Source organism: Hipposideros armiger, unplaced genomic scaffold (genome assembly GCF_001890085.2).
Source record: "Hipposideros armiger isolate ML-2016 unplaced genomic scaffold, ASM189008v1 scaffold_1505, whole genome shotgun sequence".
Classification (NCBI taxonomy): Eukaryota; Metazoa; Chordata; class Mammalia; order Chiroptera; family Hipposideridae; genus Hipposideros; species Hipposideros armiger.
Genome location: NW_017732855.1, coordinates 114267 through 133697, shown reverse-complemented (window position 1 = coordinate 133697; position 19431 = coordinate 114267). Strand labels below are relative to the sequence as shown.

At 34.0% G+C, this 19431-nt stretch overlaps 1 protein-coding gene across 1 annotated transcript in view; it reads right to left on the bottom strand.

The window, feature by feature from the left end:
• Nucleotides 1-19431, bottom strand: part of LOC109377688 (ubiquitin carboxyl-terminal hydrolase 25) — a 144621-nt gene that overhangs the window by 110610 nt on the left and 14580 nt on the right. Inside the window, exons 2-4 of the mRNA XM_019634114.1 lie at nt 16397-16474; nt 13144-13288; nt 4334-4457 (exon numbers count right to left, since the gene is read on the bottom strand). Coding sequence (XP_019489659.1) covers nt 4334-4457; nt 13144-13288; nt 16397-16474 — 347 coding nt within the window. The remainder of the gene's footprint in view (nt 1-4333; nt 4458-13143; nt 13289-16396; nt 16475-19431) is intronic.

Below are 19431 nucleotides of genomic sequence, written 5' to 3'. Positions count from 1 at the left end.
TTATGTACAATAATATAGTATTCCAAATGTGTGAATTCATATTAAGTATATCACTGAAATATAACCAGTCACATGATTCTAGGATTTAATTTGAAAGATTTTCGTCATCTGAACTTGCATAATGAACAAACAGTTAAATTTAATTTTAAGCACGATATATCAAATTTTTCCTTTCAAATGCATAATTTTCTCTTTTGAACTTAATTCTCAAGCCTTAATAAATCCCAGGAAAAAAACATATCGTTGCCAAAAGTTTACTTGGAATTCTCACATTCCCTTTTTTCCTGATATAATGTGATTTATGTGTATGCTCATTAACTGCACATTTTACACTTAACGTTTTTTTAAACTATAAATTATAAAATCTACATACCAAGAGAAAAATTATACTTTTCAACAGTATATTAATGAGTTTTTACTTCTACCAAGTATAATTTTATGTAAAATTACAGTCAAATATTTATAAAGCATTTACTATTTTAAAAGTACATTAAAAATTAAGAGACCAAGAATAAAAAAGAGTATTATCTTAAGAGATCCCTCCCCCCCACCCCTGAAACTGGGACAAAAATAAGTATCTAAAATAATATATAACATACACATTAAACTTAATAACAGATTATGAATAGTCTTATTCCTCTTTTAAGATAGTTTTACTTTTTATTATCTAATTAGTACATACTGTTTTAAAATTAGGAAACACGTGCTAAAAACTGCTAATGCTATTTAAAGCTTTCAGACTTTTAAAATTTGTATTCTAATATAAATTCATATAAACAAAAACATGCATATGCTTTCCAAAATAATATTTGTACTGCAGTACATGTTCTATTTTATAACTCCTTTTTCACATAATAGATCTTCAAGCCCCTTAAATATGAAATCCAATTCATGTATTTCATGTTTAAAACATTTCTTATCAATGTTTAAGTATTATTAAGTTTTATAATTATCAAGGCAATTGTTTCATTCCAATATTTTTAAAGACAAAAATTAATTTGATTTCTTCAAATCCTTCACAAAATAAGTCTAACTAAAACGTCTAAACATAGCCTATGCATTTTTGGTTTTCATCTAAAATTACTGTCATTAAATGATATTAACCTCAACTAAAGAGGATAATAGATTTTAATTAAGCCTTTCCATGTTAATATGTCTTACAAGGTAGTTTCCAAAGTAACATTCAAAGACATTTAAAAGTATTACTAAGAAAAAACATGTGCCCTATTAAACACAGCATTTCGAGACATCTCCTACCATACAGTAATTTCAGATTACTTAGAAAGAAATATACTATTAATATTGTGCCAAGGGAAATTATCTGAGAGCACTGGGATGGTCTGCTACCAACGTGTTTTGCAGAACACTAGATTCATAAGACCCATTTCAGCTATGTGCTTTTGGAAAATCATTTAACCTCTTAAAAGATAAATTTCTTCTCCAGTAAGAGTTACTAATGCCTCCAAAGAGTTGTTTAGAAGATTACAGTTACTTATCATTGAAATACATTTGAAAAGAAAATCAGCACTGTTTTGTGATAAAAATCAAATTTATTTATTTAATTCTTTGGTGGATCAAATTGTTTCAAACTAAAAAGTTTTGGCTATTAAATCAAAAGATGCATTCTATCACACATCTTGGGATTTTGCCAATTACTTTTTTAAAAAACCTATGAATATACTATCACATTGTAGATCAGAGGTTGGCAAACTATGGGCCATTAGCCAAATCTAGCTGGCTGACTAGTTTGGTAAATCAAGATTTACTGGAACATGGTCACACTNAAATGGTGCTTTGGGATCATTTTAAAAAATATTATTTTTGACTTGTATTAAAGCATTGTTTTAACTGATAAGACACTAAACATAACAGGCACTGGAACATTGTTAGAAATTAAAAAAAACACACGAAAACAACAAATAAAAGCAAATATTGGTATGAACGCCTTTTTTGTTCATGTATCTTTGCCATAAAAGGTACACTTTAAAGAAGGCACAGGGAAGGCAGTGGCAGAATCACACGTCTTTCCAAACTCTCCTCCAAACACACCCACACATTCACATAATGGAGATACATCCAATAGCAGGAAAACTACACTGCACGCAGTGGCTTTTCTGAAACTATGTTTTATCTTCTGCGCATTATTTCTTCATCGCCACCTCTTCCAACACTGCGGCTTTTATTCTCTGCTATGTTCTTGGTTCTTGCATCTCTTCTGTTTTAATTTCTCTGACTTCTCAAATTATATGTGAGAATATATGTTGGTTTGTTCATAGACATTTTCAATTTTATAGAAAAATTCCCAATATTCTTTTTAGAAATGAATAAAAAGCCACCAAATAGCATTACACAGATATTGGAAAATAAAAGCAACAATCACAAAGTTAATGTAGTACAGAAATCCTTCCTGAGTAATTAAGGAAAACTACTCCTTGCCAGCAAAAACAGGCCTATCAAAAGCATGTACACTGTACTGGCATTAGGTTACACACTTGCAAAAATTTTTAATTACACATTGATAAGCATTCTTAATTTTACATATTGTTTTCACTTATCAATTTCAATCACAATATAAATTACACCTTCATTTATCTTAACACTTTCAAGATCATTATGACTTTCTTCTTAATTTAAAGTCAATCTTCCAAATGGCTTATTTTTAATAAAGATGAATAACAACACCTTCAAGTGCATGGATCTTTGAAAAAATTGCTTATTATATGATCAGACTAAATAAAATACAAATGGCTAATAAACAGGAAAGCACAATAAAGCTACCTGCTGGGAGTCATTTGATTTGAAAGCATCCTTCAGAATTTCAACTGCTCTTGATGGATCAACATATTTCCTTTTAGTACCAACAAGAAGTGCAAATAGATACCTCAGTTCATGCATAAAAGGCAAATTCCGATGCTCCTATTGAAGAAAAAAGAAAAAAACCTTTAAATGAAGATTAACAAAATCTTACTGGTAGACAGGTATTCATTTTAGAATTCATGGAAAATTTAAGTAATATAATTAGGAATGAGCACAGCACTCCTGTAGCATAATTAAAGGAGGATGTTGGTGTCATCTAGGAGACTCAAATGAGTCAAGCACAAAACCAAAAAAGGACCTAAACTAAACTCACAATTTCAGCATAAATGCCACATATTCATAGTAAATCACGTCAATGCCCAGCCAAAAGTATTCTCCTCATTCACGTCTGTTTATTATAATCCTTTCGTTCAGCAAGGCCCAGCTGCCACTGAGGACAGCAATAACAATCACCATTCAGGGTGGTAACTCCGTGCCAGGCAATGCTTAAGTGCTTTACCTCAATAAACCCTTTAAGCAAAAATCCCTACTCTTCCATGAAGCCTTCCCAGGAGGCTTCTGCAAGTCAATGGTTCCTTCAAACTCCACATCTACTAAAATGAATGTCTTTTACTAACCAAAGAATCACGAACTGCCACTACCATGTGATGATCCTAATTATCAGACTAATATTGGTCTAATAATTGGACTAGATCCTAATATTAGACTAATGCATCATCCTCCTCCTAGCGCTCCTCTGAAATCTTACTTTTGTTTCTCAATAAGACTGTAAACTTCTTAAAGACAAGCACTTCTGTATCCCACAACTTTTTGCTACACAAAGCAGGCATTCAATTCTTATTGTTGGATTAAGCCAAACCCTCTAGAAAGAATAAAAACAACCCAATAATATCAGTCATGAACAATTTATTTTAAAACAGGAAGGAAGCTTTTAACAAGAATGTAGTTCACATACCTTAGAAAAATACTTGATGGTAACAAAAGCAGTTCTTATACAGTTAGCTCTTGCAATCACAATTTTAACAGATAAAGCTTATATATGCCATTTAAATATTAGAAAATATTTCCAAGTTTGTATGGTTGGCATTATCAACATTATAAAATTTTAGGGTGTGTGTATGTGCATGGTTGCTGTTCAGACTAATCGAATCAATATATTATAGAAATAGGAATGCATTAAAAAAGGAATCCTGAAAAATAGGCTTAAGGGAATATAACTGATCCCAAATACTTGCCATTTGATCCAAAAACTATATACCATTTTAGTGGTCACAAAGTACACNAAATTTAATGTCCCATAATGCCACTTCAAAATCTTAAAAATCTAATAAGCTTCAAACGCAACTGGAACTAGAATATGAAAATTTTGGTTACATAAAATATAAAAACAATACTGAAGTACATTCATAATTACTTAGAATAACAAAGTATATCTTTGTGCCTCTTGAAACGAAAGCCAATTATTGTTTCTGTTAGAAAGCGTACTTATATCGACTTACACAAATGACGTTTTTACCTGCTAATGGCTTGCTCCTCATCAGTTATTCCAGTCTCCCTGAATGCCCTGTTTGATTCCGCCAAACTCAGGGCAATTGCCCTCTGAAGGTCATCTTTATCATCTCCAGTGAGATCAATCACATCTGAAAAGCAAAACTATCTTTCTCAAAATCAAAAGTCAAACAAAATGAAGGTAGTTCACATCATGGAGATTTTATGCCCAACATCCCCCTTCAAACCAAAGTCAGCACCAGCTTGATCCTGTGTAAGAGCCTCTCTGAAGAGACTGCAAACCAACTGTAAATTGGTTGTACTTCAAAACTTAATGTTCTTCTCTAAAATACATCTAAAGCAATAAGAAAATACTTTTCATTGCAAAGGGATCTCAATATTTACTATGAAGTCTCTGACTAAAAGTTAATAAGCAGAAATTTGCTAAACAGTTTCTTTACCAACAAAAATTGCAATCAACATAATTAAACATTTACATCTATGCTTTCCAAAGTTAACCCAAATACACACTATAGTTCATCCATACTACTCCCTAGACATTATCTATCAAAATATAATTAACAACTGAGCTCACAAAAATTATGTTTCAGAAACTATTTGACCACATGTACGAGTATATAATGTACATATAAATTATACACTCATATATATGTTTATATATACATTATTTTTAAAGTCTGGAAGTATGAACCAAACTGTTGACAACAGTTAATTTTGATGAGGAGGGTTATGGGAGGAAAAAGCATAAGGATCTTTCACTTTCTATGTTAAATACTTCAGTACCCTCTGAAATATTTAATAAACATGCAGTTCTTTTAATTCAAAAACAGGATTTCATTTCACAAAAAGAAACATACAAATAAATGACACTATTTTCTTTTCTAACTAAAGAAAACAGGCTTAATGCTATAAAAATTCTTTTTCCAAAGACTAAAGACTATTACCGTCTTTAGAAAAAACACTTTTAATCTAATTTCCCAGTATAAACTGGTCAATTTCCGTAACCAAAAAGATGCCAATAATATTCCCATTATCATTTAAATCATAGGAACAATAATATGTTGCTAAGTAGAGGATTACAAAGCCGTCTGATGAGAAAGTATAGCTGTTACTGTCTTATCTTTCAGTGGTTGCGGTTACACTTGTTGATATTTTACACAGGTTTTGTATTAATTTTGTTTATTTGTATTTGAGACATGTTAAAAATCAATTCTTTCTTTATAATCCTGGAACTTTACAAGAGAGAAGCAAACAAAATGAATAGGGGATGGGCGGTTAGGTACTTGCATTTCACTATCTGGCTTTGGGTTTATATACATACTAACTAGAAAAGACTATCCCACCCTTAATGAGCAATAAATAGAGTATATTGACAGTTTCAAGGGTCTATTCTATTGCTAACCCACACTTTTTCTCCAAACAGTAGCTTACAAGAATTTTAAAAATATGAGAAATAATAGTTACCTATGGAAGATGTTTTTAAAATATGTATCCTTAGTATAACAAATCTCAAAAAATTTAATAAATAGGGTCCAAAAAAATTCCATCAGGTAAAATGTGGAATAAAGTTATACAGCAAGGTAACCAAAATGATGGGGCATCCTACACATACCAGCAGGCCAAGGGTTTCCAAAGTTTGACTTACAGCATCCAAGTCCACCTAGACCACAGCTGTCTAGTAACAACTTAAATATTGATGAAGCAGCAGCTAGGACTAGAGGCCTGAAAAGGCCTCATAAAAATAAGGACTATCATGGTCATTAAGTAATGACTATAACTTGAGTGAGTAAAGACAGAATAATGAAAGTAAAGGAATTTGAAAAGCTCAAAGCAGCAGAAAAACAGGCTTTGGGGATATGATCAATCAGCCCTCAGCCTCAATTCTCCTATCCTCCCAGTGTGCTTTCTTCAATTACAGAAGCTGGGAAGATGAAAATGAATCTATTTTCCTGATTCACTTGTGGTTAAAGTTCTGGATAAAATGTAGGTTCTACTAGCTGGATGCACTAATATGAGATTGGAAGGCAGAAGTGAGGGGGGAGCGATTATCCTGCTGCATTGAGCTATCTTCTCCAACATGACTGAACAGATGTGGGGTATTCCAGGGACGCATTCCAGGGTCCAATTTCCTGTTTCAGGGATGTCAAGAGATAGATGGAAGCGACAACTAGACTCTGCACTCCAATGTCCAAGCCCAGCTCAGTGGCAGTTGCCGAATCCTGGCTGCTTGTTCCTTGGGCTACGGCTACAGAGGGATGTTTCTGAACTCAGTAGTCCATCCCACAGGCAGCGTCCCAAGTCACTACCCTCCTGACTGGGGCAGAGGGAGGAGCTTCCCAGCCTGGCCAGTCCTGCAGGAACCTGGGAATCATTCCACAAGGCTGAGTTACAGATCTCTCTTCCGATCCTTCCAGAGATTTTTTTGAAAAACCAAATCCCATTTTAAATTTAAACCACAATGACATACCACCTCATACCAGTCAGAATGGCTATTATCAGAAAGTCAACAATCAACAAGTGTTGGAGAGGATGTGAAGAAAAGGGAACCCTCGTGCACTGTTGGTGGGACTGCAAACTGGTGCAGCCATTATGACAAACAGTATGGAGATTCCTCAAAAACTAAAAATAGAACCCCCATACAACCCAACAAAACACTAATTTGAAAAGATACATGCACCCCTATGTTCACTGCAGCATTATTTGCAATAGTCAAGATATGGAAACAACCTAGGTGTCCACTGATAGATGAATGGATAAAGATGTGGTACAGATATACAATGCAATTTTACTCAACCATAAAAAGAATGAAATCTTGCCAAATGCAACAACGTGGATGGATCTAGAGGGTATTATGCTAAGTAAATCAGAGAAAGACAAATACCACATGATCTCACTTATATGTGGAATCTAAAAATAAAACAAACAGAAACAGACTCATAGAAACAGAGACTAAAGGGATGGTTATCAGACAGGAGGAGGGGGCAGGGATGGATGAAAAGGGGAAGGGGAATGTAGTCAATAATACTGTCATAAGTTTACACAGTGACAGATGATTGATTCCTAGAATTAGTGGGGTGATCACACTGTAAGGTATAAAAATGTCAGGTCACTGTATTGTACATCTGAAACTAATATAACCAGGATAAGATTGTATACCAACTATACTTAAAAATAAGCAAATAAATAACTTCTTTGAAACAATCTGGAGTGATTACTGTTTCATGACTGGTCAGGTTACCTGTAAAAATGTGAACTCTCACTGGCCCTCCACCTATATATGGGGTATACCATACCCCATGCCTGACCTCAACTGCAGCCCTGTCACCCTCAGTCCCTATACCCTGTTCTAATGTTCTTCATGAACTTACCACTACCTGACATTATTTATCTATTGTTTACTTTCTGTCTTCCTCCTATGTAAACTGAGACTCTTTGTTGTTGTTTTTAATGGGCTAAATAAGTACCAGATATATATTAAGCAATCAATAAATAAAAGTTAAGCAGATTAAAGTTAATATCTAGACTGTGGAACAGAAATAAAAATTAGCGAGGCATTTTCATAGTGGAACTAATTGGAAGACTTGAGAAGATATGCTTTATCCAAAATATTTTCTAGTAAGTGAAAGGATACATAGCATAATAAGGTATCATGTTAAAACAACACTTGAAAGCCAGAAGACATAAGCAATATAAATTGTGTTTCCCATCCCACTCTCCCATTCTCCTCTGCCCTCAGTCAGCTCTCTTTTAAGATGGTCCTACTTTTCCAATCTTCTCACTGCTAAACTCAGATCTCTAAAACAGTGATGTCCAATAGAGCTTTCTGTGATAATGGAAATGGACTACTATCCGCATTGTCCAATACAGTAGCCACTAGACACACATGACTACTACGGAGCATTTATTGTAAAATGTATCTAGTATAACAGAGAAACTGAATTCTAATATTATTTAATGTTAATTTATATTTAAACTTAAGTTGCCACATGTGACTACTGGCAACTATATTGAACAGATTAGCTGTAAGTAATCTAGTTCTGTTTTTAATAATAGCTGCTAAAATTATAATGGTAAATAGTAAAGGAGCCATTCCTGAGTTTCGTCATCAATTTTACTATGTTCTCCAACTTGGATTGTGAAAAAAAAAATAATAATAAAGTTAACATTTTATATTACTCAACAAAAAGTGCTATCATTCTACCAGGCTATCATTCTACTCTAAAATGAAAGAAGATGTGTAAAATTATGCAAGTCCTATTCTACAGCACATATCTAATAGAATGTAAACCTAATGACATCCAAGCCAATCAGTTACAAGGAACATCATACCACTGAACCATCATTTTGCTAAGCTTAACCTGAACTTTTGGTGAATCTTCAAAATAGTTTTATGCATGAGGAATCTCTAAGAAAAAAAGAGATTCAACTTTCACTGTATTCATTTTTTTTCAATCTGCAGTTACTTGTTTAACAAATTTGGGGAATGGGAAAAACATCAGTGTTCAATTAATAAAACCCTACACTGCTTAATCTAAGTGATTTATCCTCAGCAGAGATGACAGCACTAAATTTGGATCTATTTATCACTTGTGCTTTATTTAAATCATTTTTAGGCTGACCAAGTAATGTAACCAACACCAGAGTTCTAGGAAAAAAAACCTCGATATTTTTCCCACTTTCTAGGCATTCCCCACCAAATAATTTAAGTTCTTTTGGGGAAAAAACATCCACTGATGCTAAATTTGTGAAGGGTCCACCACTTAACACTCATTCCAATGAACCAATTTCTCTAAAACTTAAGCCAATATGTGGCATTACTTTCTGTGTTAAAATTACCTACCTAAATCCCTCTCATCTTTTGGTCCATACTTTGATTGCTCAATTACGGTACATCTCGTTCTGGTGGACATATACTGTTTTTTTCCTGTTTTAAAAATGTTCAAAAGAATTTAATGGTCATGAAAGAAAAATTATTACTATTTGATTTCAAATTGGGCAAAAGACTTCTATGGTCATGGCTATGACTGAGTTTGCCATGATACAAAAACTTCACAGGATCTCTCTTCTGACTATTAAGTACACCTGTGAGATCAATATCTTGCACTGTTTCTTAGTTCCCTTTGCATTAGTTTGGTTTTTTTTACTGCAAAACTCTGATGACACAATTTTATTTCCACTTTAAGCTAGAGGTAGAAGGCACTCATTTGACAATCAATGAATTCCAACCTGGACAGGAAAATGGAGTACTGGAAAAAGGTGCCTGAAACTTTTGCTACTACTACAAATGATTTAGACCTTTTCCCAGAATTCAAAAGAGTATTAAATTGTAGTATGGAATGTTACCAAAGCAATATAAAGACACACACAGGTACTCTACTTCTTAATTTTTTGATATACAGAGTATAAACTTTACTTGAAATGTTTCCTTTTTCTCTCAAAAATGAAAGGTAAAAATGCACTAAAAAGGCCAGTCATCATCCTATTATTTAAAATGTAATTAGTTCTTCAGTATTACAATAAATGACAGTTCACAAATACGTGTTCTTCAAATCAAGTGAGACGACTTACTTTATTTTCTGATGTACCCAAGTAGGTATAGTAAATGAAAATTTCCCCACGAGCACCAAATGTGACTCCTATGGGATATTATTATTTTAAAAGCTAAATTTTTCTAGTTATTAAAAAAAATGTCTTTTATTCATTCTAAAAGAGACCCTCAGTTATAAAGTTATATTCCAGCTTATATCAACAATGAATTATACGTATTTTGCATCAGGGATTTTTATTATAAAATATAGATATTTTGTCAGCACTGCTATATAGATGACACACTTAAAGTTAGCAAGGCTTTGTTTATTTTTCAGCCCTGGTAGTAACAGACTTATACTTAAAAAAAGGAAAAAAAAAATTGAAACAATATCACTCCCCTGACCACCTTTGAAAAAAATAAGTGAAATAAGTTAAATTATGGTCAACTTTCAAATAACAATGTATTTCACAGAAAATTAAGAAAATGCTCAAAAAGGGTTTTTATATCCAGAACAATCCCTTGAACACTTCCTCACACTCTGATCACTCCCACATTACATACTCCTTCAGCACTTATAGTTTCTTCAATTGAGCCTGCATTTACATATTCATTTGTAATTAATTATTCTTTTTTCCTTCCCACAAGTTTTACCACTCTTAAGAATTAAAAATATAAAAAAGATTTCAATTCTTCTCAGCAATAATAGCATAGTAATTTAAAGAATCTGCTGAATGCGTGACATCTCCTTACTTTCTCAATTTTAAACAACGTAACATTATGACACCAAGGAATTTAAAAGCTGAATCAAGACTATTTCCTAAAGGCAGCTGTACTTCTTAGAAGTTTATAAAATATGGTACAAATTGTTAAATGGAAAAAATTGTTACCTCACCAGCTATTTTTCCCAGTTTGATACTAATACTATTAATAATACAATCATCACATTATGTTTCAACAGTTTTTTCTCAGTAATCCCAAACCAACTTTATGGACACACTTACCAAATTATTGAATTATTAAGTATGAATTAGCATCTGGTTAGAAGGATGCCACATTAAACAATAAAGAAACCACAACAGCAAGCAATTAGCTCAATACAAGAGTCAATCAGTTGAGATAAAACCAGAAACTCCATTTCTCTACTATTGCTTTCAAGTGGAATGTAAAATTATTTAGTGGATATTTTTGAAGACCTACAGACATGCATGCGAAAAAAAAATTTAATTATCAGCCAATGGGACATTCCTTCTGAAATTTGGTTGCCTTCTCCATCAGAGCACCTATTCAACTCTCTTTTTATCTATAACATTTTCATCATTCCTTGTCAAAAAATCTTGAACAAATGTTAACACCTGGCTTAAACACTATTTTCTTTTACGCAGCAAATAAGACATTTTCTTCTGTCTTATAATCCTAATTCTCCCCTGCATACCTATATATACTATATCTCATGTCACAAAGTCTACAATCTATATTAAGAATTCAGTCATCATTCTAAAATCTTTTCATCCTTTCAACTAGAGAACACTGAACAGTGTTTAGTCAATTTCCTGTTTCCTTCACTTGAACCAGTTGCCTTCAATCAAAATCATTCTATTCTTTTTTTTTCTACGTAACTTTCATTTTCCCAAGTCTTAGAACCTTGAAAGATATGAGATGTTATTCTCACACATTAATGCCTCCTCTATTATACCAGTTCTCTTTTTTCACTTTTATTTTTACCACTTCTCCTTTTTTCTCTTTTTCTTGCAACAACCTTGTTCCCTTTCATTGGTTTTGAAACAGGCTTTTTATACATATTACAAATAATTCAACAAAGATTTTTTGAGAGACTATGACATTCTAGTATGATGATGGAAACATCGAAGGTCTTCTTGCCCTGTTAAGCTTCCAGTTTGGTAAGCAAAAAAGGCACAAGCAAATAATTTTAAAATAATACTACTTATTAAGACAAAAGTATGCTCTTGGTGCTAGAGAAGCAGTTGGTCCAATCTAGAGGCCAGCGGAAACATTCTAGAGCCAGCAGCTCCTGAGCTAAGTCTTAAACCAGAAGAAATTGGGCTGGAAGCAAAGGTTAGAGGAGACTCCAAAAAGAAGAACAGCACGTGTAAAAACAAAAGAAATCAAACAGCACTGGGTGGATAAGAATTTCAAGTCATTCTGTATTATCAGTGCAAAATGACAGGAGGAAAACAGTAGAAAATGAAGTTAAAGAAATAGACAGGGGCCAAACCAGTTTGTCTTGAACTTGGACATAAGTAACCAGTCTGCCTTACATACACAACACTTCTCCCATCACCTATCATCTGTGTGAGACAGGAGTATTCCAGCTTTGGCTGACATAAGATCATTTGTGAAGCAACAATATTAAGATAATCCCAAAAAATTGAAACGAAAGTATTTTATTAACAAACATTAAGTAATGCCGACTAATAGCTATAAACACCTATGTGAATGGGTTCTTCCTGGTTGTTCCCTAACTTTGAGAAAGTCTAAAAACAAAATCAGAAATTTCTTAAATATAAGTTAGTAATAAATTTCTCAAATCCAGAATGCATAAAATAAATACCTACATTTCAGAGTGGTTATTATACCATCATGAAATATGGAGGTAACTGAACATATTTTTAAAAACTCAGTGTTAAATAAGCAGTAAGTATTCATATTATGAACAGAAATTAGAATGTAAAAATTTCCATATGTATGTGTACGTGCATATGTGTGTCTGTTTATTTTGTTACATGGTAATAACAAACTTTTCCCCAAAATCTTTATTTTGGGGAAAGGCAGGGGGGTTGAAGGAAAGGAAATTTTGTTAAATGGTAAATCTATCAGTAATTAGAAATAATAGTTTACCTTAAAAAATAACAGTAAGTCCTCTAACAACACTTAAAATCCATAAAAGAAATGACTATGACCATTTAAAATCCTAGAAATTTTTGTTTCGTTAATGAGTAACACCTGTAGCGATCCCTGTTTCAAAACAATGAATACTATTGGGTCATTGGGAAAGTCCTGGTGCATTTTTGCATTGAAAAACAGAAAAATACATCATGACTTTCCCAACTACCCAATATATGAAATGCTCTATGAAAGGATATATAACTTGAATACACTCTTTTACTCCTGAACTGGGGAAAAACATAATGCAGCTAACAAAAAGATACGCTCCTTTCAACTAGAACCAAGTTTTAAAGTAGTTCTCTGCTTAAACAAAATACACATATTCCCAAAGAAATTTTTCATTACATTCTTATTAAAATATAAAGAAAGAGAAGTAAACCTACTTGTGTCTGCTTGGCTTCCCACACTGATGTATCTATCGTTGCCAGGGAGCGCTGTTTGGTAGTAAGTTGTCTCTTCCTGCTGAGGGGTCTTGGCATTCTTCGCAGTAAGGAAAGCCACCGCTAATTCCAAGTTTCCATTACTATCCTTCAAACAGCAAGAACAGAACATCAAATATGGTGAAACATTTCTAAACATTCTCACATGATTTATGTAATGTTCTTCATAACAACTAATACTTAATAGAGAAAATCATTTTTTATTTGAAATTATTCTTGTAATTCTAAGTTTACAGTATAAATTCATTGTAAACAAAATACACTACATCAATAGTGATTCCTTTTCTATTAAAACTATTAATATAATGTAAATGAATTGTATTACTAATGTCTCAGTTTTCCATTACTGTCATATCTGCTTAACAAAAGTCAGTCATAAACTTATACTTCTAAAAAATGTTTTCTGGAACTTGCCATAGAAAAGGGTGAAAAATGAATATTTATAATAGTGCTTCTGCAAACAAGGGCAATAAAAGGTACTTCCTTTAATATGAATGCTAAATACATGCCTACAGCCAACCTTAAGCAAATTTCAAAGGCTTTAAGGAAGAAAATGGCAAAATGTTTTGAAGCTTCCTAGTATGAAGAGACGGAACTCCTAGACAGAAATACTCAGTACTGACAAGACAACAATCCTACCCAAATATAAATACTATATACACTTTATGTAGTTCTCATCAAAAGCATACCTGGACACAACTTTATTCTAAAGTTAATTTAAAGGAAAGCAGATGCTAGGAAACTAAGAATTTCTGAAACAACAAAATAAGAAGAGAGTTGCCCAGTTATATCGCTATGCTCTCTGTACAGTTAACAATAAATGTAACACTGGCTCTATTACAGCTGAGACATTAGAAAATCCAGATATTAATAATGAAGTTATCTTTGTAACAGAAGGCCCGAAAATGTAAGACTATGTAAGGCCTTCAGGACTTTAGTACACGGGAAGTGTGACAGGAAGCCAGTGGAGAGTTTGGGACAGAAATGACATGGCATGACTTGTATTTTAAAAAGATCACTTGGTCTGTGTGTTGAGAATAGACTATAGGGGAGAAAGGGCATAAATAGAGTCCAACATTATTTGCCATCATATTAAATGTGGGGGGTGACAGAAGGAGAAAAGATCAGGATGATTCCAAGGTATGAGCCTGAGCAACTGGAAGAGTGAAGTCCCCACCCCACCCTAGCTCCAATTCTAGCAGCTGGTGAAGAGAGAGAAAAGAGTGCAGCTTAAAAAGCAACACTGCTTTAAACTTTATCTGTCACAATTACTGTAAGATTCTTACTTAAATGATTCATCCAAAACTTGGGTATATGTTCTATAGTGAGATAAGTAAACTTGTTGTAAAATAATTTGCAATAACAAGGGCTAGCATTTATCGAGCACTCAGTATGTGCCAAGAAATGGCCAAGTGCTTTTCACATGCTACCTCATATAATAAATAATAAACTAAATGCGACAGGGATTTACACAACCTGAAGGTCACTTACTTTGGAGGGCTAAAATGCTCAAAATACAATAAAAAAAGTATTGAAATTTATTCAATAGCACGTGGCTCCCAAAAATAGACTCCTTGTCAGTATACAACTGAGAAAGTCAGCTCATTATTAAACATCTTACGAATTTATACTGGGCAACAGTTAACATTTAAGCACATTATTTCCCCTCACCCCCACCACAGTTACTGGTAACTGAAATAAAAGTTAAAAAAATAAATAAATAAGGTCACACAACTTACCACAATCAAAATGCGGACAAGAAGTTAAATTGATTAATTCTCTACTCTTATTTACTTAAATATATTCTATATGTTAGTTTAAAAAAAGAAAAGCCAATTCCCTAAATTTGCCCTGACAAGGTAATGGGTGTAGCCTCCCACTCAGGGATACAGAATGGGACAGACACTTCCTGAAAACACACACGGAGTGATTCAGTCATATTTATCAGAGCAAAGAAAAAAACTGGCAATCATCTAAAGGTCATAAGCATGAAGATTGCGGTATGACACTTTTGCTTCTGCTCCAAATACTTACATTGGCTTCATAAACCCTGCATTAATGCTCTAAACAGTACTATTTCATCATTTTTCTACTGGGGGAAAAAAAGCTGAAGCAAAGCTAATAAAAGCAGAAATTAAGTGTGGAATCAGGCTGCTTGGTTTCTATTCCAAGCTCTTCCACATACTAGTGTGATCTTAGCAAGTCACTTTAACCTCTCTCTTTCCTTGTGTTTTAAAAGGGGATGAAAACACTACCTACCTCAGAGTTACTGGGAGTTATGATGAGTTAGCCAAATGAAGTATTTAGAACAGACCTGTTACTATAAGTGTTTAACACGTGCTAGCTATTATCACTATCATTATGATGATTCTGATACACTCATCTAAAAGATAAATTATTTCTAGAAACAAATGAACTTTGGGTTCAGAATTAAAAATCACATAATTAACTTTGCCTCATGGAGCACATTCCAAAGGATGGAAGCTGTACGGAGGCCTATAGTGGCACAAATACAATATTGCCATTAGCCTTCAGTAGCAATATATACTCATAAATAAGCTTAAAATGCAGTTCCAGTTCTTGAACACCTTTCATTACTTGATCTTTTTCAATGTGCATATATTTACATGATCTGACTCATTTGGATACCTCCATGTGGAAATGAAGGCACTTCATAAGATACTACCAAAATGATACACTTTATTTGTTGCATGTACTAAACAGTTTGATGATGAATATTCATAAGGTGCAATAAGTTGAATGTTAGTCAATTTTTATTTCTCCTTCATGGAAGGAAAAAATGTAAGCTTTTGACAGCCTATTAATTTTTTACTTCTCCTTCCTCCTCTTCCTTCTCTACCCCACCCTCCTCTCCAGCCCCCATTTAAACTCTAAAAACATGGCTCTTGAGTAGAACCAGCCATCAGCATTTGAATTCACACCCCTCCATTTTGCATGAAAAGTGTTTAGAACAGAGACAGGTTATCTGTCGCTCCAAGGAACATTAGGTTGCTGAAAGCTAACATGCTCAGAATTGCAGTATGTTATGTTAAGTAAGGCTCTTACTTTATAAAAGTTCTTTCTTATATCTCTACTACTACTACTTGGTATAACTAAAAAACTAAACTTTCAAATATGGTAGGCAGTAGAAATGAGGGTGCAACACAAACTCTATGTCATATAACAGAGGCCATACCTTCAAGGCTTGCTGTAGTATCTGGGTGTCATTAATCCCAGTAATTTCTCTCAGCTGATTCAAAAACGTCTGCTGGTGCTAGAGGAGGGGAAAAATCAAAATCATTACACTCTGAAATGTAAAAATATAAATAACCTTTAGGGAAAAAAAACAACACAACGAAAAAACAGAATATGCAAAGTAAATCTGAGTCAAAAAAGAACAAAAACGGGCCGGCTGAGTAGCATGTTGGTTAAGAGTTGGCTTGGGACGTCAGCTGTGAGCAGCAGGGCCCCAGTTCGGATCTCAGATGAGGGCCAGTGACACTGCCCTCTACAGCCAAGATGGTGAACAACAGCTCAACCTGGAGTTGGGCTGCCATGAGCTTCCGTGAGTGGCTGGCAAGACAGCGTGAGCGGCCTGCGGCTGGCAGCCGGCAGCCTGCGTGAGCTTCTGTGAGGCACCATGAGCGGCCATCCAGTGGCTGGCAAGCGACTGCCTCACCTGGGAAGAACGCAATGATCACAATACCAGCATGGGCAACGTCCTCCACAACTAGATTGAAGAACAAAAGGACAGCAACTTGTCTGTTCCCCTCCCCCAATTCCCCAATAAAATCTTTAAAAAACAAACAAACAAACAAACAAAAAAAGACCAAAAACTTGACTCAACAAATTTCATTCCTTTAGGAACAATGAACCATGCTGTAGAGAGCCCTTATTCCATTCTCATATTTCCAAAAGAACACTTTCACATTACTCTCCAAAGGTCTTAGTGAACTAACAGTTTCTGGCCCATTCTTCATTTATGCCACCCAAAAAGAAAAGGAGTGATTATGATGGCTAACTTTGAGAAGAACTAAGGAAAACTGGCATCTAGTGAGCCACTTCCACAGACTGAAATCAGCCAGCTCCACTAATTTCTCTCTGTCCCGAAGGTCATCCAGCATCCAGGCACCAGGGATGTTTGAAAAAAAAACATGCTCTGGCAGGCCATGCACTAGATAGGTATATAACATCATGGGGATCCAAAGATCTATTCGGGGAGAAAAAAAAATCATTTCACTTTCCAATCTGTCATAAAAGATCCTAAACAGAATTGATCACTTGCCCCCATTTGCTTCAAATCCATTTATACTCTATTGGTCTATATACTAGTAATTTATTACACTCTATTGGAGAGAAAAAGAGGTAGGTAGATAGGATGCTACTATCAAATCCTTCCCTGAACTTCCTTAATTAAGAGCCATGTTCCTCCTTATACCTCTGTATTTCTTTAAACAAGTTCCCAAGACAGCACCATGAAATAAAGACAGCTCAATGGATATGATACGAAAAACAAGATGTTGGTAGAATAAAAGGATCTGATAAAATCTTTCTGGAAAATTGTTTTACATGCATCTCAGTAATAATTCAGTCAAGAATCATAAATGGATGATAAAACTATTAGGTGAAAGTTTGATTAGAAGTAGGATAGTTATATAGTTTCAAACTCTCTTCCTAGAAATTATAAAAGGACAAGGAGTAACTACAAAGAAGAAAGCTGACAGATAACACCGCAACCAAGTGATCACAGAATCACCAATGGGATACAAGGATAGTCAGTGTATGCCTCTTCATATGATATGATCCACCAAGACAATATCATCTGTTCCAAAAAATGCATAAACTGAATCTAATCTTCAGGAAGCATCAGATAAGTCCACACTGAGGGGCATTTCACAAAATAACTATTCTGTTATCTTCAAAATGTCTGTCATGAAAGACAAAGGGATGAGTTTCCAGATTAAAAGGGACCAAAAAGGCATGGCAAACAAATGGAATGTGGGAGGTCAGACGGCCTCTCATACTAAATTCTATACAGGATATTACTGGGGCAGTGGGAAAAATATGAATATGGACTGCTTAGTAACAACACTGTATTAATATTAAATTCCTGAATTTGATAACTGTACTACAGTTATGTAAGAAAATATATTTTTCTTAGGAAATGTATCCCGAAGTATTTATATGGTAAGGGGGCATGCAACTTATTCTCAAATGGTTCAGAAAAAAAATTTGTTATGAAAGTTCTTTACACTAATCTTGCAACTTTAAATTTGAAATTACTTCAAAATAAAAGGTTTTAAAATGTTCTGCATAAACTTGATGTAAGAATTGTAAAATGTACATTTCATGTACATGTTTGATAATTTAAATATACATGATGTATAAACATTCAGTGATGAAGAGTCCTAAACAAATTTCAAAATAAAATGAAAAAATAAATAAAAGCAATTTGAAAGTCAAGTCTGAGATAACTCTAAATATCTTTTAGAGAATCTGCATGTATGCTAGAAATTATATTCAGCTACATGCAACACAGTCCCATCTAAACAGTAGCTTCAACGTCCTACAGTGCCTTTTTTCCTGATACAAGCAGACTGGGGGTGGGCCGTTCACATCTGATAAGGACATCCCATATGATATCAAAGATCTAAGCGCCTCCTGTCTTCCCACTAAACATCCTTATAGGTGAGTCATCAAATGTCTGTCACTCCACATCTCCTCCTCCAGCATCCTGTCCAAGTTTTAGGTGGGAGAAAGGGATGGGCAAAGGACAAAAGATTTCTGCAAAACGATCTGCCTTGTTTAACAAACCCCATCAAATATCTTCCACGTAGGGCTTCAATGAGCAAAACAGTCACATGGCCACTTATGGTTACAAAGGATGTTGGGAAATGTACTTTTCAGCGAGGCAAAAAGCTGCTCTGAAAATGAAATCAGGGTTCTGTTTGTTAGGAAAAAAGGAAAGAAAGTATATTGGACAGGCATTGGCAGTATCTGCCATGCCATCAATTGTCAAATTTACAGAGCTAAAATATAAGAAAAATAAAATTCTCCTTAAACCTGTCAACTTGTCTTTCATTTAAAAAAATAATCAATAACTAGCAATGGAACCACGACAAAGTTACGCTATACCCAACATTACAAATTAAAGATGCATAAAAATATTACAGAAATTCTCCTTATCTATTACAATGTCTTACTTTAATGAACATAAAATACTTAAAGGAT